Source organism: Erpetoichthys calabaricus, chromosome 4 (genome assembly GCF_900747795.2).
Source record: "Erpetoichthys calabaricus chromosome 4, fErpCal1.3, whole genome shotgun sequence".
NCBI classification, from domain to species: Eukaryota; Metazoa; Chordata; class Cladistia; order Polypteriformes; family Polypteridae; genus Erpetoichthys; species Erpetoichthys calabaricus.
In genome coordinates, this window is record NC_041397.2 from 159,966,211 (window position 1) to 159,991,074 (window position 24,864).

Sequence of the window (24,864 nt, forward strand, 5' to 3'; positions counted from 1 at the left end):
TTAATCAGTGAAGGCTTGTATCTCATAGAAATACAAACTATCTAGGCATGTGCCTTTTTAACAGCTTTGCAGTAATTTGTATAGTGAAATAATCTTGTTGATCACAAACCTTTTAAATGTCAATTCTTTTAATGGCAAGCCAGCATGCCATATTTGCATAATTTGTGTTGTAATTGTCTCAAACTCTAAAAGTACAGAATGTGCATGCACATTAATAAAGCAGTACGAAAAGGTTCCTGTAAAACTTAATGTTCAAGCAGAATAGTAGAAAATTTAATGAACACGAGTGCCCTATTGCTTACAGCTATATTAATCAAGGGGAGAAATCCTTTTGCGGAACCCTAGTCCCTTTTATTAGACATTTTTTTCTGATTTGCAGATCAAAGTTATCTAATTGTTTTTTGTTCTATGTATGTTTTCATCTTATTTTAGACTTGAGCAATTCAGGTGTCATTCTCTTGAAAGCTGTGATACTTCAAGTTCTGTGCCTCTATCAAAAAGTAATTCCCTATGTGATAACCCAAAGTACTTTTGACTACAGCAAAATGCTGAATGGTAAGTTAATACTACTAACCAAAAACATTCAGCATATAGTACAGGTGACATGATTTTTAATCATCTAGTGCAGTGGTCCCCAACCATTTTAATCCAATGACCACTTTTCCAACTGATATAAGTTGTGGACCGCCATCTTACATGTAACATAACAATGCCATAAGCCCTTTACTGTTTTTATTCAATAGATTAATAGGGCTATATTCAGTAATGCAAGTTGATAATTAGTTGCCAGATGAGACATAAATTGTTAGGTATTACTAATGAAAAATAAGTTATACTTAATAGTATATTGGTTACATAGATATTATTTAAATATAATCATATAATTCAATAGTAAACACAGAAGGTTTAGTGTATCTTGTGTGAAAAGGAAAAGGTGCTTTAACACTAGAATCCCTGAAGCCTACGAAAAAAATAGTAATCCCAGCCCACCTTAAATTCTTCGCACCTCTCCATCAGCATCTTTTGTTTTGTAAATGTGTCAATCAGCACAAGCAGCAAAGCAGCCTGCTATCCCATCTCCCCCACTGCCACAGGTCAACTTGGGGGAAAAAATTCTCCCAGCTCAAGCCAAGGCTCTTCTGTGTGTGAGGTGCCTGAGTTGTATAGGGCAAATAATACAGTAAATTGTTATTTGGAACACATGCATTTCATGTGTGTTCCGTGTCTACAAAGATCTTGGTAAGTGTAGGATGAAAGAAAATACGAGGCAAGAAATGCTGAACACATACCTAAAGCAGAAACATTTTCCATGTTGTACTAATAATGACTTGAAGCGTATAATGTGTGAAGACTTTAGTCCAAATATCAAGTAAACATGTGCGCTTTTATTCAAGAATATAACCAAAATAAAAAAAAAATATTAAATTTACATGTTGCTGTCAATGAGTTACAAACCCAAGCTCAAATATCAATCGACAGAAAGCTAATACATATTCCTGAATGGTGCAGAGTTATGAGCTGCTCCCTTAAAACCGAATGGTTGCAGGTTCGAATCCCGGCGCTCTGTGTTTTGAGTAGTGAGCTGCTATTATTATTATTTCTATAATATAATAAAAGCACACATTTGATTTTAGTCTGTAACATCCGGTGTAAATTTTGGCTACTTGTAAAAGTTTGCGCTTTTTTTTTTTTATTGTCTCAGTGATGTTCATATTGTACAATGAACTTGCGCCTCTCTCTCTGAGTTGATGCCATTTATCTCCATTCTTTTCACAAGAACAATGATGACCTCAGTTGGTACTGTGATTGATGCCTAGTCAGAACTATTTGTTGTACCGGCAATCAAAGATACGATGTCCCGTGGCCACTATCGGACTGGACAAAGGCAGAACCATAACAACAGACAGCTTCTTCACAGTGCTTTCACTGGCTAATAGACTGCTGCACCGCAACGCAACTCTGCTTGGCACCATAAGTAAAATGGGACTTCCACCTGTAGCTATAGTCACTTTAGTACGCGAGCAATTCACCACACTAGTGTTTAGATCTGGCAGTGTCATGCTGGTGGTGTATGCGCCCAAAAAGAAGAAGCCTTTGTGTTCAGTCTGTAACAGCCGGGGTAAGTTTTGCTACCTGTAAAAGATATCGCTGAAGGGGTGTAAGCGGACACAGAAATGCTGGAAATCTTGTTGTCACTTGAAGTTTTTGTTATTCTGATTAATTCTTGAATAAAAGCACACTTGTTTCATTATACCTTTGTGAAACTGTTTATTTTATATTCACGTAAACTCTTGAATGAGATCAAATCTGTCTCTGCCTCTCTCTTGCACACACACATACATTCATACATGAAAACGTCACTATTTGAAAACCCCATACAACGTTATGTACTCCGCACTATGGTGCATAGTACCGAAAATGCAGACAGACTTCTTACAGTATGGGCAAGAGAATAGAAGAAAAAAAAGCATGTTCAAATGACAAGTTATGTTCAAATGACATAGTGTTTTCAAATAATTGATTTGAATTAATAAAAGTGCACTTGTTTATTTGATATTTGGACTAAAGTCTTCACAGTTTTTTTTTCATAGGCTTCAGGGATTCTAGTATTAAGTGCTTTTTCATCTAGTGCTGGATATTTTTCATGATTTTTGAATCTGGAAAGTTGTCACATTAATGTTGGGGCTGATACTTATCACACTACTCATCTCTTAATAAGTTGCTATTGCTCTAAAAGTAATACTTTGTAATTTTCATTGTGTAAAAATGGATGCATAACCCACAAGTTTCCAGAAATTACCAGCCAAATCCAGCATATTAATAGGAAATGTAGATAATACTTCTTAAAGTTCATAAAGTTTACTTAAAACTCATCCTGAAGAAAGTTGGCGAACCTGTATGCAAAAGCACCTTTCTGTGAGTTGATCCCATTTCTTTACATAAAATTGGAAACAGCCTTGAATTAAACAGTGCGACTTTTAATAAAGTTTACTGCTTTTACAGCACTTGCTAGAACATCATGAATTTCAAGTCTCCTACATTTTTCAGCCATCAATTCTCAATGGATTATACACTGGGTTATTTGTAAATCTTAACACCTTATGCCTTATGGGTTTTTTGGCATTATTCCTCCTAAATTTTATACACAAAAATGAACAGCTATTATTCTGCTTATGTAATAAAGGAGCTTCAAATGACTGAAGGGTAGTGAGTATAGCACTTCCAAATTCTTAAAGAAAGTCTTTTATATATGACTAAAAAACTTAGTTTCATACCAATATCAACAAATTAAAACAAAAAATTTGCCTTTTAGAATCTTCTCTCCAAATTCCCCAATCTGTCAGCTATAATTGTACCAAGTTTAGAGGTCATTTTTCGGTGTCGTAGCATTAAAAAATTACACTGTTTGGTACGAGGCATCCTCCTTTTTGGAAACATTTAGATCTTGCACCTTAACAATTTCTCAAAAAAAAGTGTTGCAATTATATATTTATAATATATATACAATGGAACCTCGGTTTACGAATGTCTCGGTACACATATATACATATATACAGGGATGCAAAAAAGTATTTAGTCAGCCACCAATTGTGCAAGTTCTCCCACTTAAAAAGATGAGAGAGGCCTGTAATTTTCATCATAGGTATACCTCAACTATGAGAGACAAAATGAGAAAAAAAAATCCAGAAAATCACATTGTCTGATTTTTGAAGAATTTATTTGCAAATTATGGTGGAAAAAAAGTATTTGGTCAATAACATAAGTTCATCTCAATACTTTGTTATATACCCTTTGTTGGCAATGACAGAGGTCAAACGTTTTCTGTAAGTCTTCAAAAGGTTTTCACACACTGTTGCTGGTATTTTGGCCCATTCCTCCATGCAGATCGCCTCTAGAGCAGTGATGTTTTGGGGCTGTCGCTGGGCAACACAGACTTTCAACTCCCTCCAAAGATTTTCTATGGGGTTGAGATCTGCAGACTGGCCAGGCCACTCCAGGACCTTGAAATGCTTCTTACGAAGCCACTCCTTCGTTACCCGGGTGGTGTGTTTGGGATCATTGTCATGCTGAAAGACCCAGCCACGTTTCATCTTCAATGCCCTTGCTGATGGAAGGAGGTTTTCACTCAAAATCTGATGATACATGGCCCCATTCATTCTTTCCTTTACACGGATCAGTCGTCCTGGTCCCTTTGCAGAAAAACAGCCCCAAAGCATGATGTTTCCACCCCCATGCTTTACAGTAGGTGTAGTGTTCTTTGGATGCAACTCAGCATTCTTTCTCCTCCAAACACGACAAGTAGAGTTTTTACTAAAAAGTTCTATTTTGATTTCATCTGACCATATGACATTCTCCCAATCCTCTTCTGGATCATCCAAATGCTCTCTAGCAAACTTCAGACGGGCCTGCACATGTACTGGCTTAAGCAGGGTGGCACGTCTGACACTTCAGGATTTGAGTCCCTGGCGGCGTAGTGTGTTACTGATGGTAGCCTTTGATACTTTGGTCCCAGCTTTCTGCAGGTCATTCACTAGGTCCCCCTGTGTGGTTCTGGGATTTTTGCTCACCGTTCTTGTGATCATTTTGACCCCACGGGGTGAGATCTTGCGTGGAGCCCCAGATCGAGGGAGATTATCAGTGGTCTTGTATGTCTTCCATTTTCTAATAATTGTTCCCACAGTTGATTTCTTCACACCAAGCTGCTTACCTTTTGCAGATTCAGTCTTCCCAGCCTGGTGCAGGTCTACAATTTTGTTTCTGGTGTCCTTTGACAGCTCTTTGGTCTTGGCCATAGTGGAGTTTGGAGTGTGACTGTTTGAGGTTGTGGACAGGTGTCTTTTATATGGATAACGAGTTCAAACAGGTGCCATTAATACAGGTAACGAGTGGAGGACAGAGGAGCCTCTTACAGAAGAAGTTACAGGTCTGAGAGAGCCAGAAATCTTGCTTGTTTGTTCCACAATTAGGAAAACCACACAGCTCACAAGGTTCATTCTGCATTGGTCTGCAAGGTAAACACTTTTCTGATCGGTCCTCCATAAAATGGATTTTAAATCAGTACCTATCTGAAAATATACTGTTCTTACCTGTCCTGTCAAAAACCTGATTGTTTGACTTCTGAAATTGTGAATATGTTTTTTTCCATCTGTAATTTTTAGGCATTTTTACTGAAAATATCAGGAGATATGTAGTACCTCCTGTTCTTCAGCACCAGATGCTCAAGTTGTGTTTGGATCTTCCTGCCAACAAGTTTTCTTGGTTCCAGGTAAGTATAATACAATATTTACTTGTATTTAGTTTAATGCTATGCAACTCGTTGAGAACAAAATAATGTAACAACATAATAACAGTCAATGGAAACCAAAATTACGGATTTAATGTCACATCAAACGCCAGAATCAAAAATTGAAATCACAGGCTGATCCAACTTGCGTGAATTTAATCACGGCAACTCATAATGTGACTCTGTAGTGTGTATGGCCTCCATATGCCTATATGCGCTGCCGACAACGCCTTAGTATGCTCCTGATGAGATGATAGATGGTTTCTGGTTGGGATCTCCTCCCAGATCTGGATCAGGGTGTCAGTGAGCTCCTGGACAGTCTGTGGTGCTACTTAGCAGTGTCTGGTGCACTTATACATAACGTCCCAGAGGTTCTCAATTGGATTTAGGTCTGCTGAATGTTTGGGCCGTTCAGTGGCATCAATGCCTTTATCATGCAGGAACTGCCTACACACTCTAGCCACATGATGTTGGCCATTGTCTTACACCAGAAGTAACCCAGGGCCCACTGCATCCGTGTAAGGTCTGACAATGGCTCTGTGGATTTCATCCTGGTACTTAACAGCAGTCAGGGTACCGTTGCCTTGCATGTGGAGGTCTGTGCGACTCTCCAAGGATATGCCTTCCCCCCGACCCTCAGTGACCCATCATCAATCTGGTCATGCTGGATGATGTTGCAGGGTGCATATTGTTCACCATGGCATCTCCAGAGTCTTTCATGTCTGTCACATGTGTTCAGTGTGAACCTGCTCTCATCTGTGAAGAGAACAGGGCATTGATGGCGAAGCTGCCAATTGTGATGCACGGTGATGGGCTGTGTGCACAGGTCCCACTAGAGAATGTCGAGTGCTCATGCCACCATGGTAGTCTGTTTCTGAGTGTTTGGTTAGAAACATGCAATCCAGTAGATAGATAAATAGATAGATACTTTATTAATCCCAATGGGAAATTCACAGTAGCCAGCTGGAGGTCATTTTGTAGGGCTCTGGCAGTGCTCCTTCAGTTCCTCCTTACACAAAAGAGCAGATACTAATCCTGCTGCTGGGTTGATGCCTTTCTATTTTCTACTGCCCTGTCCCAGCTCTCCTTGTGTAATGGCCTGTCTCCTGGTATCTCCTCCATGCTTTGAGACTGTGTTGGAAGACATAGCAAACCTTCTTGCGAAGGCACATGTGGATGTGCCATCCTGGAAGAGCTGGACTACCTGTGCTACTTGAATTCAGCTGCAGGTACCAGCTCATGCTACCAGTAGTGACAAGGACACTAACAAAATGCAAAACTAGAGAAGAATCACTCGGGGGGGGGGGGGGGGGGGGGGGAACTGCGGTGACACCCCGTGTAGTGGCAAGGTTGGCACCAGACTACAGAGTGGGCATCTTATAGTTCAGGACCGACTGAGATCAGACTTGAGAGAAATCAGACATGGAAATGCCATTACTAATCGTAAAGCAATTGCAAAAGTGTGCCTAACTTTGAAGCAGCGTCTGCATACTCATACACACACACACAAACTTATTGTCACAGATACGGCAATTGAATTTAAACAACAGGGGCATTTCTGAGCAATAATAATTGATAATAGTTTCGTTCGTGGAACAAGCTGCCCACATTTTAAAGAAATGCCTCTAAAGACTCTCTTCAGCAGGGATCTTAATTTGATATGCCTATTAATGTACAGTAAAACCTTGGATTGCGAGTAACTTGGTCTGCGAGTGTTTTGCAAAACAAGCTAAAATTTTTAATAAATTTTAACTTGATAAATGAGCGAGGTCTTGCGATACGAGTAGTATGTATACACTTTGTCTGCTGAGTGTCACGTGATCACATCTAAGCTGATGGTGGTTTTCTCTCTCTCTCACTTTTGCTGTGGGATTGTGGGTGATTGTCTCCAGTTCTCGGTCTCAGTCGGCGTGCCTCATTCATATAGTCAACATCCGTATGAGAGTATACTGCTTACTATAGCATTGTGACCACGCGTGTGTGTTGTAATGTGTGAGTCCCTGTCTTGCACCCCAAAACATGTTGTAGCGGGATCTGCCACTCTCCTATACACAGACACAGCTGTCAGGCAGGGTCATGGCCTGGTTAGTGGCCAAGTAATACTGTGCCCTGCGCCTTTATAATGTTCCTTGTATCACTCATCAACGGCAGGCGCTTATAGCATGTCTGTGGTCCATTTGGATTCACTTTTACGGCGAACTGCTACAGTACTGGGAACCTGCGGTTACTTCGAGATGCTCTTCCACGTGTCATCCCGTTGGGTGGAATTCCAAAAGAGTTTAGAAACCTTAGTGCGTAAAGCATTTTTTTATTTTGTGTCCAAGTGTAGTGACTCGTCAGGCAAAAGAAACTATCATTGAATAGGTTCCTTGTTAAAGTCACAAAAAAAGAAGAAGATTCCAGTGAGCCAACAGATAGCAGAGATTCCGTTAGTTAGAGTGAAAGTCGTCCTACACAATAACCCTCCTCTCTCTCGTCTCCTTCACATCAGCCATGATTCTTTTTAAAGGTAAAGTGCAGGTTAATTTGTTTTATGTATTTTTACTTTATATTTTGTATTTAATCATTTTTATATGAATAGTTTTGGGTTGTGGAACGAATCATCTTAGTTTCCATTATTTCTTATGGCGAAATTTGCTTTTATATACGAGTGCTTTGGATTACAAGCATGTTTCCGAAACAAATTATGCTCGCAATCCAAGGTTCCACTGTAGTTTCGATTCTGGGTTTTGTAATGGAATAAGGCAATAATATGACTTCTGCATTGTTTTGTAGTTTGCTGATAGCTTTTTTGAATGATGTACAAGTATATCTCAAATGCTCAGTACAAATATCAATGTGTCCTGTCATCCATTCTTAAGATATAACGAGGTGCCACACACATAATTACAGATTTTGAGGCCAAGTATCCATGGTCTCACTTTTGAACAGAGTAAATTACCATTCAGAGTGGGCACTGTGAGTCTTCTGTTGCAGATTTCTACATGCAAGTAATTAACGTTTTCTTTCTTTTGGATGTAATCACTGTACCGTACGGGGTTCAGACAAATAAGTGTTTGACATCTCTCATAGTAACAACTAGAACAACTCCATGTATGTTGAACACTTATCGCTGTGGGTCTTTGACTATTTTGGTATCATTAATATTGCAGAAGTGGGATACAAATGTTTTCTTGAAGGTATACAACGTTTCAAGTAAACTATTTTACACTTTCACTCTGTCATTGATTTTCCTCAACATCATTACCCTTTCATTGGCAGCTGCTGTATCGTTCATGTTTTTTCGGTTGTGTCATAATCTTCGGGCACTACCAACTGCACTTTTACTTTGCTGGCATGAAGGTTGTCACCACAATTTCTCAGACTTCTAGGCCGTGGTTGATCAGCTGTTCAATGCTTGACTAATAAGGGTTTGTAAATTTTGCCATGAACATTTGTTAATTTGAGATTGTGTGAACATATTGAAATCCAGTGTTCTTGAACCTGCAAATCCTATGATGCAAAATTGCAGTCCACGCTTTCATCTACTCCTCGTGAGCCGGGAGCATCGGCTGTAATAGGGCTTTCCGCTTCACAATCTGTCCGAACTGAAGGTAATGATTGCTACAATGGCCATGGCCATAAATGAGCTCAAGAAAGATATTAAAAAAGATATAAAGAAATAAATTCTATACTCGAGACAAATGAGAAGCTGTGGCTGGAGCTGCAGGAGCTGCGGCAGGATAATAAAGACTTGGAGAAACGTGTATATAATCGCTTTGAGGCAGCCTTTAACGGTATGCTGGAAAAAATTGAGGAACACATTCAGTTTAAAGCATCTAAGTTTGAGAAAAAGCTGAGATCACTTGTCGATCAGCTGGAAGACGATAAGCAGACATTCACGACTCGAATTGAAACAGCCAAACATCTGGCATCCACCGCTGACAGAAAAGCAACAGCTGCGAATTCCGAATACAAAAAACTTGGAGACAGACTTGCTGCTCAGGAAGATGGATGCAGAAGGAATAATATTAGAATTGAAGGTCTACCTGAGAATCGTGAAAGTCCAAACCCATTGAAATTCGTAGCTGAACTATTCTCAAAAATAATTGGAGAGGACTTTAAATCAGACACGGAGATAGCAGCAGCTTACCGCATACAGAGATCAAATACTCCTAAACCTAGGACTCTTGTCGTGCGCTTCGAGAAATTACAATCTAAATTTAATGTAATGTCACTTCTCAGATAGAAACGAGATTATATTTGAAAATAACCACATTTCTCACCCTAAACATCTACTAAGCTTGTCGCTTTTTACAACATTAAACCATACTTGCAGAAAGCCGAGATCAGATGCAGCCTTTTGTACCCTGCCAAACTGAAAGTGGACATTCAAGGCAAGCATTAGATCTATACCTCTACGGAAGAAGCAGAAAAAGAACTAAGAAAACTGAGCCCAACACTTTTCTGAAATACGAATGCGAGTCTCACCCTGTCATGGCATGGCAAAGATCTTACCGGCTGTCTGATCCAATGATACTGGTATTGTAATTATACATCCTTTTCCTTTCTCTGGGACTTTCTCTTTATGTTTTAATTACAATTATACGCGTATATGTATGTATGCCATTTGCTTGTCAGTTGCTTAGAGTTGTATAGAGTGAGAAGTCAAGCAAAATGATACCTTTTATAAATACTATATTGTTATTTGGAACACATGCATTTCATGTGTGTTCCGTGTCTACAACAATCTATGTACAGTAAACACATCGTAAAAACAGAAACGTTTTTCATGTTTTAGTAATAATTGACAAAATGTAGACATGAAATGTATAATGTGTTCAGTTTTTTCATAGGCTCTGGTAATTCTAGTATTAAAGTATTTGGACTGTATTGGCAATAGATATCTCAATTTTAATCCTCATACGCTGCTGCTGGAGGGCTTGTTTTGTTTTGGACGTGCTCTTTCTCTAGGTATGTCAGAGGACTGGGACTTTGTGAAGTGTGGTCCAGACTCAAGTGGGGAAGCAAAATGGGGGGGTGGGGGGACTAGGGAGGGAGAGAAAGAGAGCAAGCTATATCTAATCTATCCTTTTAATCCTTATAATGATAAGTGCCAATGTAACAATAGGCTTCATGGCACTATCTCCTGGGGAAAATGGGAAATTTAGGTCAAAGCTGTCTCACTTTCAGTTAAGACTGAATATCAGAATCAATGTCTCCATGACCAGACAGTTAACTTTGTGAGCTAGAATGTTAAAGGCCTTAATCACGAATTAAAGAGAAAGAAAGTAATCTCTTACCCAACAGGTCTAAACGCTAAAATAGTATTTTCACAGGAGACTCATTTATTAAGCAAGGATCAGTTCCGGCTGCAAAAAGAAAGGACTGGCCAAATATTCCATTCCAGCTTTACAAAGAAAACTAGAGGTGTGGGAATTCTTATACATAGAACAGTCTCATTTATAGTATCAGATGCAATATCTGATCCTGAAGGGAGATATGTGATTGTCCTGGGTTATTTATTTAACTGTAAAGTGATTTTGATAAATGTTTATGCATCCAGTGTGGATGATAGGGAATTCATGCAAAATGTATTTTCATCCATTCCCAATGTGAACACTCATAAAATTATAATGGCTGGGGACTTTAATTGTGTTTTAAATCCAGACTTAGATAGGTCTCCTGTCACGGGATGATGACATCTAACACTGCAAAGACATCACAAATTATCAGACCCCTGGAGATTTCTAAACCCAAACTCAAGAGCATATTCCTTCTACTCACCAGTGCACCATTGCTACGCAAGAATTGATTATTTCTTTGCAGATAACAATTTCTTGCCTACGATTAAATCTTGCAAGTATGACGCTATTGTTATTTCCAACCATGCCCCTTTGATCTTGGAGCTAAAATTATTATGCCCCACATACTCATCTTTCAGATGGCGTCTTAACCCACTTTTATTAGCAGATGAGAACTGTACAGAATTTATATTCAAATAAATCAGATTTTTTCTAGATACAAATGCATCCTTAGAGGTCTCTGCAGGAATACTCTGGAAAACCAACCCCGAAGGGCTTCTTAAGAGGACAGATTATCTCATATCTTTCCCACAGAAATAAATTGGAAACCAAGAAGGTATCAGAGCTAATCAACGAAATTACTAGAATAGATCAAGAACATGCCAGGTGTCCAAGTGAGGCACTTCATAGGAAAAGGCAGGCTCTGCATTCAGAATTCAACCTCTTGACAAGTAAAGAAATAGAACAACTCATTTTTAAATCAAGACATCATTACTATGAACATGGAGAGAAAGCTATTAAGATCTTAGCTCAACAAATCCACAAGCAAGAAGTTCGCAATGCTATCCCAGCAATCACCAACACAAATGGAGATAGAATCATTGACCATGAAAATATTACACACACATTTAGAGACTACTATAAATCCTTATATTCTACTGAGTTTAAAGAAGACAAGACACAATCTAATGCATTTCTGGATGCATTACATATACCACAAGTAGATACTCTCAGTGCAGAGGAATTGGATAAACCTCTGGCGCTATCAGAATTACTAGATGCTATAAAGTCACTTCAGAGTGGGAAAGCACATGACTACACTGCCGAATTTTATAAGAAATTCTCCACTCCGCTAGCTCTCCTCTTATTAGCAACATTTACAGAAGCTAGATACAATAAAATTCTACCTCAAACATTTCGCCAAGCATTAATCATTGGCTAAACAAAATAAGGACTTATTACAATGTGCATCATACAGACCAATTTCACTTCTGAATAATGATGTTAAGGTACTCTCCAAAGTCCTAGCTAGAAGGATGGAGAAAGTGCTGCCTTCGGTAATATCGCAGGATCAAACTGGATTTATTAAAGGCCAACACTTAGCTTACAATCTTCAACGCCTGTTTAATATAATATATTCACCAACAAAGTCAAACACCCCAGAGATGATATTATCATTGGATGCAGAAAAAGCATCCATATTACTAACCGAGAATGGTAAACCGGATATGGACGCCGGGACCTGCCCGTGGACGCAGGAGACATAGTGCGCAGGCGCCACACAAAGCCCCCCTCCCCAGAGTGAAATGGGAGAGATTACGAACGTGCGCAGGCGCCACGCAAAGCCCCCCCCCACCCCAGAGCTAACGGGAGAGACTACGAACCGTCTGACATGCCGAAAGCAGGATAAAGCGAGGTCAGAAATAAAAGACAGAGTAGGAAACAAAGTAAAACGTCATAAAGAGGTTAAAGAACGGGGCTAAACACATGGAGAGCTGGTAACAGATGATGAAAACTGGAATGCAAAAGCTTCAAAAAATACTAGGCACGAAACACATGCACAGCGAGATACAGAATATAAAAGCAGAAAAAACGACAGTTGAACGTCCACACCACACAGCGGAGGCAGACCCGGAAGGTGCAGGCGCCTACATCGCACGGGAAAGTACGAAAGGCAAAGGCGCCTACACAGCATGGTAAAACCCGACATAATACGGAAGGCGCAGGCGTTGCCGCCATATTGTGAGTGGCACTACTGCGTAGAGAAGGCGCAGACGTCACCGCCATATTGTGCGTGGCACTACTGCGAAGTGAAGTTAGGAATAATGTGTTGCTTGGGATCGTACAAAACGCAGAACGCGACCCACCGTCTGAAACTGCGGAGGCAAAGCAGGCACGGGTTCAAACCGAACGAACTCGACTGACGGATATACGCCTACAACGCGCGTCTCAAACTGCAGGAGCAGGGCAAGCATGGGTTCAAAGCAACGCTAGCTCCTACAACGCACGTCTGAAACTACGGCTCCCCAGTGGGCACGGATTCAAAACGCTGGGGGTAGGCGAGCGACGCGAGCAGGGGGCGAAGCCCCCTTGTTTGAGATGTTTCAATGGAACTACCTTTTCACTACATTGGAGAAATTTGGGTTTGGCCCGAAAGATTTGTGCATGGATCAAACTACTGTATACCAATCCAGAAGCTTCAGTTTGTATTAACAACATTAATTCAGACTACTTTAAACTAGAACGTGTTACCAGACAAGGATGCCCCTTCTCACCACTGCATTTTGCAATAGCCATTGAGCCACTGGCAGTTCACTGTCAAAATGCTTATGAGATAAAGGGGATTATCAGAGAAGAACTTGGAACAGAAAATTTGTCTATATGCAGAAGATATGGTACAGTATATATCAGATCCACAAAATACTGTGTCTGCAGTCCTAACAGCACTTGCTGCCTTTGTGGAAAAAATTAAGCAAGACTTCCATAGATGGTCAACCCTTCATCTCACTTTAGCTGGAAGAATTAACATTGTCAAGATGAATATCCTTCCAAAGCTTCTCTTTTTATTTCAAAACATTCCAATATACATCAATAAATCGTTTTTTAAGAAATTAGATTTAACCATAACCTCATTTATTTGGAATATAAAACATCCACGTATCCAAAGAGCGACCCTACAAAGACCTAAGGGAGAAGGTAGAATTGCTCTACCTAACTTTCAATGTTATTATTGGGCAGCAAATGTACAAGCTATTAAAACCTGGATATGGACACAAATAGGTGAACATACACAGGCTTAGTCCGCAATAGAAATAAAATCCTGCAGTACTTCTTTACATTCCTTGCTTTGTACCCCAATAAATGCAAGTTATCGCCAATATACTAACAACCCAATTGTGCTTCACTCATTTAGACTATGGAACCAATATAGGAAGCATTTTAAGATAATGAAGCTTTTATCTGTGGCACCTCTGCAAGAGAACCACATTTTTCCACCGTCTGAAACGTATGCAGTTTATAATGTCTGGAAGACATTTAGGATTAAATCACTTAGAGATCTGTAAATAGACAATGTCTTTGCATCCTACGAACAGTTACATTCCAAATTTAACTTTCCAGCAACACGTTTCTTTTACTACCTTCAAATCAGAAACTTTGTTAAACAGAACCTTCCCAATTTTCCTCACCTGCCATCCACCTCTATGCTGGAAAATATATTGATCAGTCTTGAGGACTCGGACAGCATTTCTGCACTATATAAAACCATTTTACAGTCCCTCCCTTTCAAACATCCAAGAGGACAGTGGGAGAAGGATCTCTCACTTAATATCTCAGAAAGGGAGTGAAAGGTAGCAATGCAGAGAATCCACTCAAGCTCCATATGCGCAAAGCATACAATTATTCAACTCAAAATGATATATTGAGCACATCTGTCTCGTATAAAATTGTCCAAAATCTTTCCTGGGCAATATCCAACCTGTGAATGTTGCAATCAAGTTCTAGCCTCATTGGGCCACATGTTTTGGGCCTGTGCCAAATTAACATCATTCTGGACCAAAATCTTTAAAAGCCTATTGGACAGCCCTGGTGTCACAATCCCTCTTAACCCATTAACAGCTGTGTTTGAGGTACTCCCAGATGGGCTTAAAGTGGAGATAGACAGACAAACTATAATTGTCTTTACTGCACTATTGGCACATAGGATTCTTCCAGTTGAGCAAGATAAGTCTAACTCTCCTCTTTTAAGTCAGTGGATAACTGATGTTATATACTATTTGAAACTGGAAAAAAATCATATTTGCACTTAGAGGATCTGTGCAGAACTTTTTCAAAACCTGGCAGGATCTAATCAGTAAAATTTTAGAGTAAGCTTTTAAAGCACTGAGGAAGCATACTCTCTCCCTTTTTTCCCATTTACTTATTTTTATTAGCTTTAAGTTTTACTCTGCTGGCCTAACTCTCTTTCTCAGGGGTGGGGGCTGATTTGTTTTTGTAAAAATTTATTTATTTGTGTGATTTTAATAAAAACAAAAATTAATAAATAAATACATAAAGACAGTTAGACCCCAGTTTTTTAGCATCAGATTTTCTAAGGTTGCCTGACATCTTCTTGTAAAGAGCAGCAAACTCTGCATGTGTGTTTTCCTCAATTTATTTATAGTGACCACCAAGGTGCACATAGCTCCTCAAACACCCGAAACAACAGACACAAGTCCCAGATCTCTGCAACACATGTTCATTTTTTCGTGGGAAATGCGTTTCCTTTCGTTCCCCACCTGCTCACCATAGTACAAAGCACTAATAAATCACAGTCTCCAAATCAGAGTGAAGCACACAGCAATATTCTTGTCTTTGTCTCTGCCTTCTTCTCCACACATCTCCGTAAGCTTTGTCCTCCTTCCTTCTGATTCTGGGTCTGAGAATGAAGGTGGTTGGCTCCCTTTATTTTACACCTAGGAATACTCCAGATGGCTCATTAGCGAGGTCTGGAATCACTCCCAGGCGTAGCTGAAAGCCCAAAGTAGGCCTCTGCAGTTTCTGTAGCATCCCCTGCTGGCATACATGGAACCCAATGGGGCTGAGCCAAGAAATACCAATTTCCATATAGCCCTGTGGGAATCAGTGGCACCATTGCAACCCATAAGGGATGTCATGTAGCAGCTTGGTGTAAATAACGCCCCTCAAAAGCCAATCTTCCCTTGTCTTTCCTTTAAGGAGGTGTCTCGGCCAGTTAAAAGTTGCTGGCCATCTCTCACAATATATATAATATATTTGTAGTTGGAAATCCAGAGAAGGAGAAATGAATCATGTATCTTAAAACAGTTTTTTTTTCCTATGCTTTCAACTCCTACCAGGAATCATCATCAGATGAACATGATTAGCCTTACAGAAATTCAAAGCAATATATAGCAAATAAGCAGGGGGAGGGTAGGTGGAGTTGGGGGAATTGATGAGGTGTGGTTCAGATGATGTTAGTCATAAAGTCTTATTTATTATTTGCTTGTTTTTCTTTTCAGGCCTGCATATGCTGGGTCCATATCCGAATGTCTGTTAGTGGCATTTTCATTGGATATCCATGTTTCAGACAGTTCTGGCACTTGTAGTTTAGGCCTTGAGTTTTACTTGCACTGAGTCCCATTTAAATGTGTGTCTGATCGAATTTGTGTGTGTGTAAATCAGAGACCATGGGTCCTTTCTTCTGACTGCAATGCAATGTTCCTGTATATGTGTATGCAGGCTTGAAAAGAAGAACATGTAAATAATAAATAAGACTTTATGACCAACACCCTCCGAACCCCATCTCATCAATTCCACTGGCGCCATATCCAACTACCCTCCCCTCCTTACTGGCTATATGTTAGATTCCTGTAAGGCTAATCATGTTCCTCTGATGATAATTCATGGTAGGAGTCAAAAACAGGAATAAAAACACTGTTTTAAGACACATGATTAATTTTCTCCCTTTGTGGATTTCCTTCTACAAATATACAAACTGTATCAAGGTCCTTCACTTTCATATATATCTATATCTATCTGTCCATCTATCTAAAATAAATATATACAGTATATGACAGGGGACCCAAAAATAACAATTTAAAAAAAATTGTATATTTCTCAGAACATTTCCAAAATTTAATCACCCTCAAAATATTCTCCATGAGACACAATACTCTTGTCCCACCACTTTTTCCATTGTTCAAAACATGTTCTGAAACTCTTGCAAAGTGATAGCCTTTAGTGTCTCCGTTGTTTGCTTCTTCACCTCCGCTTCACCCAGAAAACAATTTCCTTTAAGGTTCTTCTTTATTCTTGGAAATAAGAAAAAACACAGGGTGCAAGGTCCGGGGAGTAGGGGAGGTCGGAGGCTGTTTTCACCCCGTTTTTTGTGAGAAACTGCTGCACGCATGCTGTGTGGGTGGGAGCGTTTTCGTGATGCAGTAGCCACTCACCTGATCGCTACAATTCGGGTTGTTTTCTCCACATTGCATCACGTAGTCGCTTGAGCACTTCAAGGACTCTGCTTTGCCAAAACGTTGGAACCAATGCCCCTCCATCCTCCAGAAAAAAATTCTTGTTATTTTTGGGCCCCCCTTCGTATATATTATATACACATTCACATACACAGTATATATGTATGGGTGTGTGTGTTTATGTGTACATGACAGGGCATCTCCAATTCAAACCTGAATGTTATCTAATTGATTCAAAAGCCTGACTCTGGTTGACATATTTTCTATGAGGTTAGCATATCATTGCCCGGCTCCAGTTAACCCCTCGAAGAGAATCAGATGGTTCTCCATCTTTGAGCTTGAATATTTAAACTGTATTTTCAATAAAGATTTTCAAGTATAAAATTTGTATATTCATTATTTGCTTAACTGGACTTTGTTTCTTTATTGTTATGACTTGCAGTAGATGTATATCAGGTTGTATCTTAGGAGCCAGTAATGCAGAAAATTCCAGAATTTAAACTTTTTCTCACATATGAGTGTGTTGTTTTGGTTTGCTGCTGAAAGGATAGATAGCACCGTGAAGTATTTTTTTATCTCATTTCTAATCATGTTCACTTCACCCCCAGCTCCTACGCCAAGATGATTACAAAATAGAAATAAAATAGAACAAGGGTCATGGAGGATGAAGAAAGTTCTATTAGAAACTGGATTTAAAAACTCTTACAAGGCTGTATCAATCCCTTTGGTGGTGTCGCAGGGAAAACGTGCAGTTTGGAATATATTACAAAAAACTGCTCAGGAGCCAATGATGGCTTCCTTCAACTCAAAAGGGGCTGAGAAACATCGGTTTAACTATATGTGTCAGTATGACTAGCTCTGCACTCTGGGGGTACCAGCAAAGACATTGTCCCCACCCTGGTAACCCAGCCTAGATAAAGCTGGTATGAATATGTTTGTACTTCATTTATTCCAGATGTGAAATGCAAGAAAAAAAGCAACAACAAGAAAAATAAATAACACACTGAACTTCTGTAGGGCAACTGTAACAGATGGCAGGAGAAGATGGGTGAATCTATTATACAAAATGCACGCTTCCTATTTGTCTATTGATAAATGAAATTGTTTCAAGGACTGGAATGAAAAATAATTTTGAAAGTAAAGATTTGGATGAGCACATAATTACACATGTGTAGTTATAAATTGTGTACTTATTGCTTCATAGTGATATAAGGTGTTTGTGTGTATATGTGTATTTTTTTCTAAAAAATAAAAAGAAAAGTGGAAGTGCAACTGTGGTACATGTTTTGAGAAATCTTATAGGTGCAGGAGGCTAAATGCTTCCAAACAGTGGGGCACTTTGTGTCAAGCAGTACAACTTTGCAATGCAATAGGATATGACATCTAATCTGACAGACTGGGTCACAGAAGAAACTTGATTCCATGGTTGTGTATAAAATGTTGATTATATAATGTAAAATCCAGTTTTTTGGAGAGAAAATTGATGATATAAACAAAAGTTTTTAATAACACAAATACTTTCTTTTAAAAAGTGTACTCGCTACTCTTCAGTCATTTTGAAGCCGCTTTCTTACAATAAAGGAGTAATAGCCATTTATTTTTGGGTATGTAATTTAGATGCAATAATGCCAAAACTCCCTTAGTGTATAAGGGGTTAATTAAAATAGTAATGATTTGAACATACACAAGCCTGGTTTGCAATATAAATAAAATCTTGTTGTACTTCTTTAAATGCCCTGCTCCGTGCCCCAGTCAACACAAATTTATGTCAATATATTACTAATTCAGTTGTCCATCAATCACTCAGTATATGGAACTAATGCCGGAAGCACTTTACAAAAGAGACACTGTTTCACCTCTACATGATAATTGCATTTTTCTACACTCTCAAACCTACACAGTATTTAACCTTTGGAAATTGTTTGGATTAAAACACTATCTATTTTGTATATAGATAATATCTTTGCATCTTATGAACAATTATGCTTCAAGTTTACTCTCCCATCAACACAATTTTTCCTCGACTTTGAAATCAGATACTTTGTTAGAAGGAAGCTGGCTAATTTTTCTTACCTACCACCCAATTATATTCCATAAGACATATTGATCAATCTTGAAGACTCTTGAAGGCAGTATCTCAATAATATATACAAATATTTTAAAGTCCCTTTATTTCAAAGATCCCAGGGTATGGTGAGGAAAGGATCTCTGACTTAACATTTCAAAAAAGGAGTGCATTTATCGAGTACATTTATCTTGGTTAAAAATGTCTAAAATGTACTTGGGGCAACATCCAACGTGTGAATGTGCAGTCAAGCTTCAGACTCACCGGACCACATGTTTTGGTCAAAATCTTTGAATGCCTCTTAGACCGTCTTGGTGTTACAATCACTCCTAACCCTTTAACAGCTGTGTTTGGTGTACTCCTAGATGGGCTTAAAGTGGAAAAGGACAAATTGATTATAATCGCCTAAACCACATTATTAGCACGAAGACTTATCTTGCTCTCTGGAAGAATCCCAACCATCTGTCAGTGGGTAACTGATATTCTGTGCTATTTGAAATTGGAAAAAATCAAATTCTCACTAAAGGATCTGTTCAGAACTCTTAAAATATGGCAAGACCTACTTAATAAAAATTTTAGACTACATTTTTTTTTAAGAATTGCTCTTGTTAGCTGTTCTTGCTTTCTCTTAGGTGGGGCCTGATTTTAGGTTTGTTAAGTGTGGCTCGATTGTATGCAATGTTACTTTCTTTGTTGTTAAAGTAAGTCTTGATTGTATGGAATGTTAACTTCTTTAAATAAAATCTCCAAACAAAAATAGAAATGATATGTAAATTGATATCATTAACGGCTAAAACATGTTTCAACAGTTTAATTTTTCTTCAAGAGAACTGAATTTCTGCTGTTTTTTTTATAGGACATACGAGAAGCAGAAAAACGCAATTGTGCAAAATCAGTATTTTATTTGTTGTTGAAAATGTTTGTGACTACCACAAATGAACAACTGAAGTTATCAACAAAACAGCTAATTATTAAGGTAATTTTAATTTATATAAAATTAAATAAAATATAATTAAAACAATTAAACACAGTATTATTAAATAATCGAAAATTATGTTATACAAAACTCCCATTTTTTTAAAAATGTTTTAAATTAATATTCTTACTTTCAATTTATATTTTTGCACAGTACAACACAGAAAATAAATTTTTAATCTTACCAGATGTAGGTCTTTTGATAGTTGCAAGCGTTAGAGACAATTGTTATGTTGTAGTCAACTTCAGTGTAAATCATGAGGAAAATATTGGAATGGTGACCCCTCTATCTAAGGTTTAAACTCAACGCAAATGACATTAGTCAGGCTTTAGTTTGTAAAGCTTTTCTAGTTTAATAATTAAAAAGGTGGGTAGAGGCAAGTATATTCAGTTTTATTTAGTATTAATGGTGACTCAGTTGTTAATGTTGCTGCCTTACAACCTTAGGCCCTGAAGACTGTGGAATTCGGCAGATTTACTTTACGTCTACTGCGGTTTTCCTCCCACATTTCAAGATATGCATGCCGGGTTAATTGGCAACTCTAAAATGGCCCTTTATGAGCTACTAAGTCTGTATGTATGAGTATTTGAGCAAAGGAATAACATACTGTCCAAAGTTGGTTCTTAACTTGCATCCAGTGATGCCAGGATAGACACTGGCTCCCCATAAGGAGCAGAAAAACATTGGGAAATCCTCAATGTTTAAGAATTAGGTTTCCTTAACATTTCATATAATTTATAGAAGAAACTTACATTTTTATGTTGGTTTGTTTTGGTTATAGGCTTATTGTTGTTTAATATAACATTATAATAGGTGAAGTGTTTAAGTAATATGCAAATTGCTTCCACATTTCTCAGCTGTCTGTTTTTATTTATTTATTTCTGTATCATTAACAAAACTGAATTTGGAAAATTGTGCCTCACATTTCTTGTGTTTGATTTATTTTTTCAACTATAGGTGTTAAAGGAAACTGGTGTTTTTGAACATACCTGGAAGGAGTTGGAAATTTGGCTGAAACACCTTTTGATTATTTCTGAGGCTGAGCAAGAGACTGTAGTTCAATTTTTGGAAAGAGTAAGACAATATTATTAAGATCATGCCATACATTATTACTGCTCTAAAATAACAGATTTTCAGTTATAACTAAATGCAAATGTGTCCATCCCTTTCAGTCTCTCAGCTCTTTCACACTGATAAACACATACACCTTAATTTAACATATAGTAAACACTGATTACAATTGTTATACACTAGAATAATCCATTCCAATGTTAAGTGTTACATATACTTGTTTTAAGCACAAAAAATAAATCTAGCATGTTTGTATTTTTTCACAGATTTTCTAAAATTGTTTTAAATAAAATAAGAACTAAATGCATTAAGTTTGTCAACACTGGAAACAAAACCCCCATGTTGAATTTGGATTAAAGACTGACCAGTACTCAAATTCTAAAGTTGTTACTACCAAAAATTAAAACATGCCAAAGTTTTAAAAATTCAATCACCTTAAAGAAAGATCCTTTTAAAAATGCATTTCTAGTTTTCAACATTAACTTTAAAATATGCCCAGCAAAACCTCAGCTATGTAAACAATTTACAAATACAATGCAAATATATATAATATATACAGTATATACTATATAATATATAATATGCAAATACATGCTACTTTTATTTTTATTGTGACAGATGAAAATTATTTAGTCATTCATCTGATAGTTATTCTAAATACTACTGATGCTAAACTCTGGATATTGAGTGTTACGCAATCCATTGTTTCAAAGGTACTGTAAGAGCGGCCTTTTAAATATACATTTATGTGTAAAGTTGAAATGAAAAAGATGTACTTGTTAACATGTGAAATCCCCAATATGAGTTACAGGTCCCACTTCATTCATGGGCCAGTCAGTGGCATTTGTGGACTAGCTATAACACTTTGCAGGAGAACTTTGAAAGCATGCTGTCCACTGAACTGTCTTGCTTATGTTCTGAAGATTATTTCCATATCTTCACCCCGAAAGATATAGTCCTCCTTCAACAAATGTGAAATCAAAGAAATGTTAAAAAGCTAAAATATTTTAAAAATGAAACAATAAAAATGTCTAAGGTAATCTGCTCAGTTTCTTTAAAAGCAACATTTGGCTCCTCTCATTCCAGTAATAATAATTTTTGCTGTAAGCATTTAAGACCAACCTCACAACTTCTTACATATATATGATAGTATATATAGTAATGGTCCTACTGCTAGTTCTCATTCTGTATTAAAATGAAATATTTAGTCTTTCCTCGTCTTCCCCAAAATACCACAGCATTGCCCACAACTATTGTATTATTAAGGACAGAGTAAAATATTCACAAGGAGCTTTCTAATACAACAGACTTGAAAATACTAGTATGTGGAAAGAAGTTAATGGTCTGTGCAAGAAAACCAAACAGAAAACCAAATATAGAATATTACTTTTTTTCTGCCAAGTAATCATGTAAATGTACATAAATTAATTTAGAAGCCAGTTCAAATATATTCAAGACAGTTAAAGATAATGTATTTCATCTTAAGTATCTTCATAGTTGCAAAGAGACTGAGTCAGTTTTTTTCAACCTTTTATACAGTGAATTAGGGAAGTTAAACAAATGCTAACATTTAATTCATTACAACATAGTTTAAATAGAGACAAGAGTTTTATGGCCAGATATGAGATTGTTTGCATCTCTTGGACTGTCCCAGACAACCAGACTACAGATCCACATTGTTTTGAAAAACTCATTAGAAACTTTAAAAGACTTTGTTGGACAGTTATCAAAAGATCCTTGTTAAATTAATCGTAGCCTAGAGAGGTCTATTAATTTTTTTTTACATCTAAGATGTCTCACTTAAAGGTTTTCCAATGCTGTATCTGTCCTAGTGTCTAGATAAACACAGAGAATTCCAGTTTCTGTATTACATCTTGCCTATAGAAGGGGCCTGAGTTGCCTCAAAAGCTTGCATGTTGTAATCATTCTTGTTAGCCAATAAAAGGTGTCATTTTGCTTAACTTGTAACTACACCGTGTTAGTAATATTGTCATGTTTTTTTATCCAAACCACATTTTCTGTTAATACTAGAATTACCAGAGTCTACGAAATAACTCGTAGATCCGGCCCACCTTAAAACCGTTCTCACCTCTCCGCCAGCGTCTTTTGTCTTCTAAATGTGCCGATTAAGACGAGCAGCAAGCAGCCGGCTATTCTATCCCCCACCGTTGCAGAACGTTCACTAAGTTTTCCCAGCTCATGCCTTGATTGATCATCTGGGAGTGAACTGAACTGCTGGAGTTTTAGAGTGGAAATAATAGATTGTTATTTGGAACACATGCATTTCATGTGTGTTACGTTTCTACAGTAATCTGTGTAAACACATTGTTAAAACAGAAACTTTTTCATATTTTAGTAATAAATGTTACAAAATGTAGGTATAAACTATAGAATGTGTGAAGCCTGATTTCCAAAGATTAAATAAACACTTTCACAAAAGGTTCAAGAAAAATACAACAGCTTCCGTGGCGTAGCACTAAGATTTGCTGTCTCAGAACGCAGCAGACTTGCCATACCTCAGAGACCTGAGTTCGATTCCCCGCTGGGGCGAAAGTGGTATTTTTTTTCCTTTTTAACCTCAAATGGACATAAAATTTATAAATTGGTATGCACTGTCACTTAATGAGATTGTTATATTTTCATATGGGATGCTCCTTTTAAAATATTTTTTAACAATTGAGACTGCAATTAACATGAACAAGTGTCCTTATAAACTGTTCTTATTTTTAAGTTCTGTAAGACACACACTGTCAGACAGATCACTAAATAATGCACAGACAGAAGTAGATAGATAGATAGATAGATAGATAGATAGATAGACGTGAAAGGCACTATATGACAGGTGCTGCAGAAAGGCAAGCAGGCAGGCAGAGTACATTCACATGTGAAAGGCACGAGATAAATGGATAGATAGGGAAGACAATAGGTAGACAGAGAAGGCACCAGACAGATACATAACAGTATTAGCTATATAGTAGTGTCGTTTTATATATAATGTATATGAATTTTACAACTTGGAGAATTGTCAAAAAGAAATATATTAAATCATATATCAATCGACACACGCTGCACGCAGGCAAGCGGGGAGTGAGAGTGGAGATAAAGACGCTAGATAGATTGTATACAACAGGCAAAAATAGCGACCACTTGATAACAGTATTAGCTATAATGAATGAAAGCATAAATTAATCAACAGAAATAACCGCGATCAACATTTTAAATGTAACGATTTACTTAAGAAAAAAAGAAAAACGCCCCAGCATGAAGAAAGCAGACACTTGCAAGCAGGCAGGCAGGCAGAGCGGCGAAGGTTAAAAAGAAAAAAAAAAATACCACTTTCTCACCAGCGGGGAATTGAACTTGAGTCTCTGAGGCACGGCAAGCATGCTGCGTTTTGAGACAGCAAATCTTAGCGCTACGCCACTGAAGCTGTTGTATCATTCTCAAACCTTTTGTGAAAGTGTTTATTTGATCTTTGGAAATCAGGCTTCACACGTTCTATAGTTTATGCCTACATTTTGTAACATTTATTACTAAAATATGAAAAAGTTTCTGTTTTAACAATGTGTTTACACAGATTACTGTAGAAACGGAACACACGTGAAATGCATGTGTTCCAAATAACAATCTATTATTTCCACTCTAAAACTCCAGCAGTTCACTCCCAGATAATCAATCAAGGCATGAGCTGGGAAAACTTAGTGAACGTTCTG

The 24,864-nt window shown here is 37.8% G+C and overlaps 1 protein-coding gene across 2 annotated transcripts in view; it reads left to right on the top strand.

Moving 5' to 3' along the window:
• urb1 (URB1 ribosome biogenesis homolog) overlaps positions 1 to 24,864 on the top strand; it is a 427,266-nt gene that overhangs the window by 176,436 nt on the left and 225,966 nt on the right. For both annotated transcript variants that reach the window (XM_051925732.1, XM_051925734.1), the window contains 4 exons: positions 433 to 555; positions 5,160 to 5,266; positions 19,961 to 20,080; positions 21,038 to 21,154. In XM_051925732.1, the coding sequence (XP_051781692.1) occupies positions 433 to 555; positions 5,160 to 5,266; positions 19,961 to 20,080; positions 21,038 to 21,154 (467 nt within the window). The remainder of the gene's footprint in view (positions 1 to 432; positions 556 to 5,159; positions 5,267 to 19,960; positions 20,081 to 21,037; positions 21,155 to 24,864) is intronic.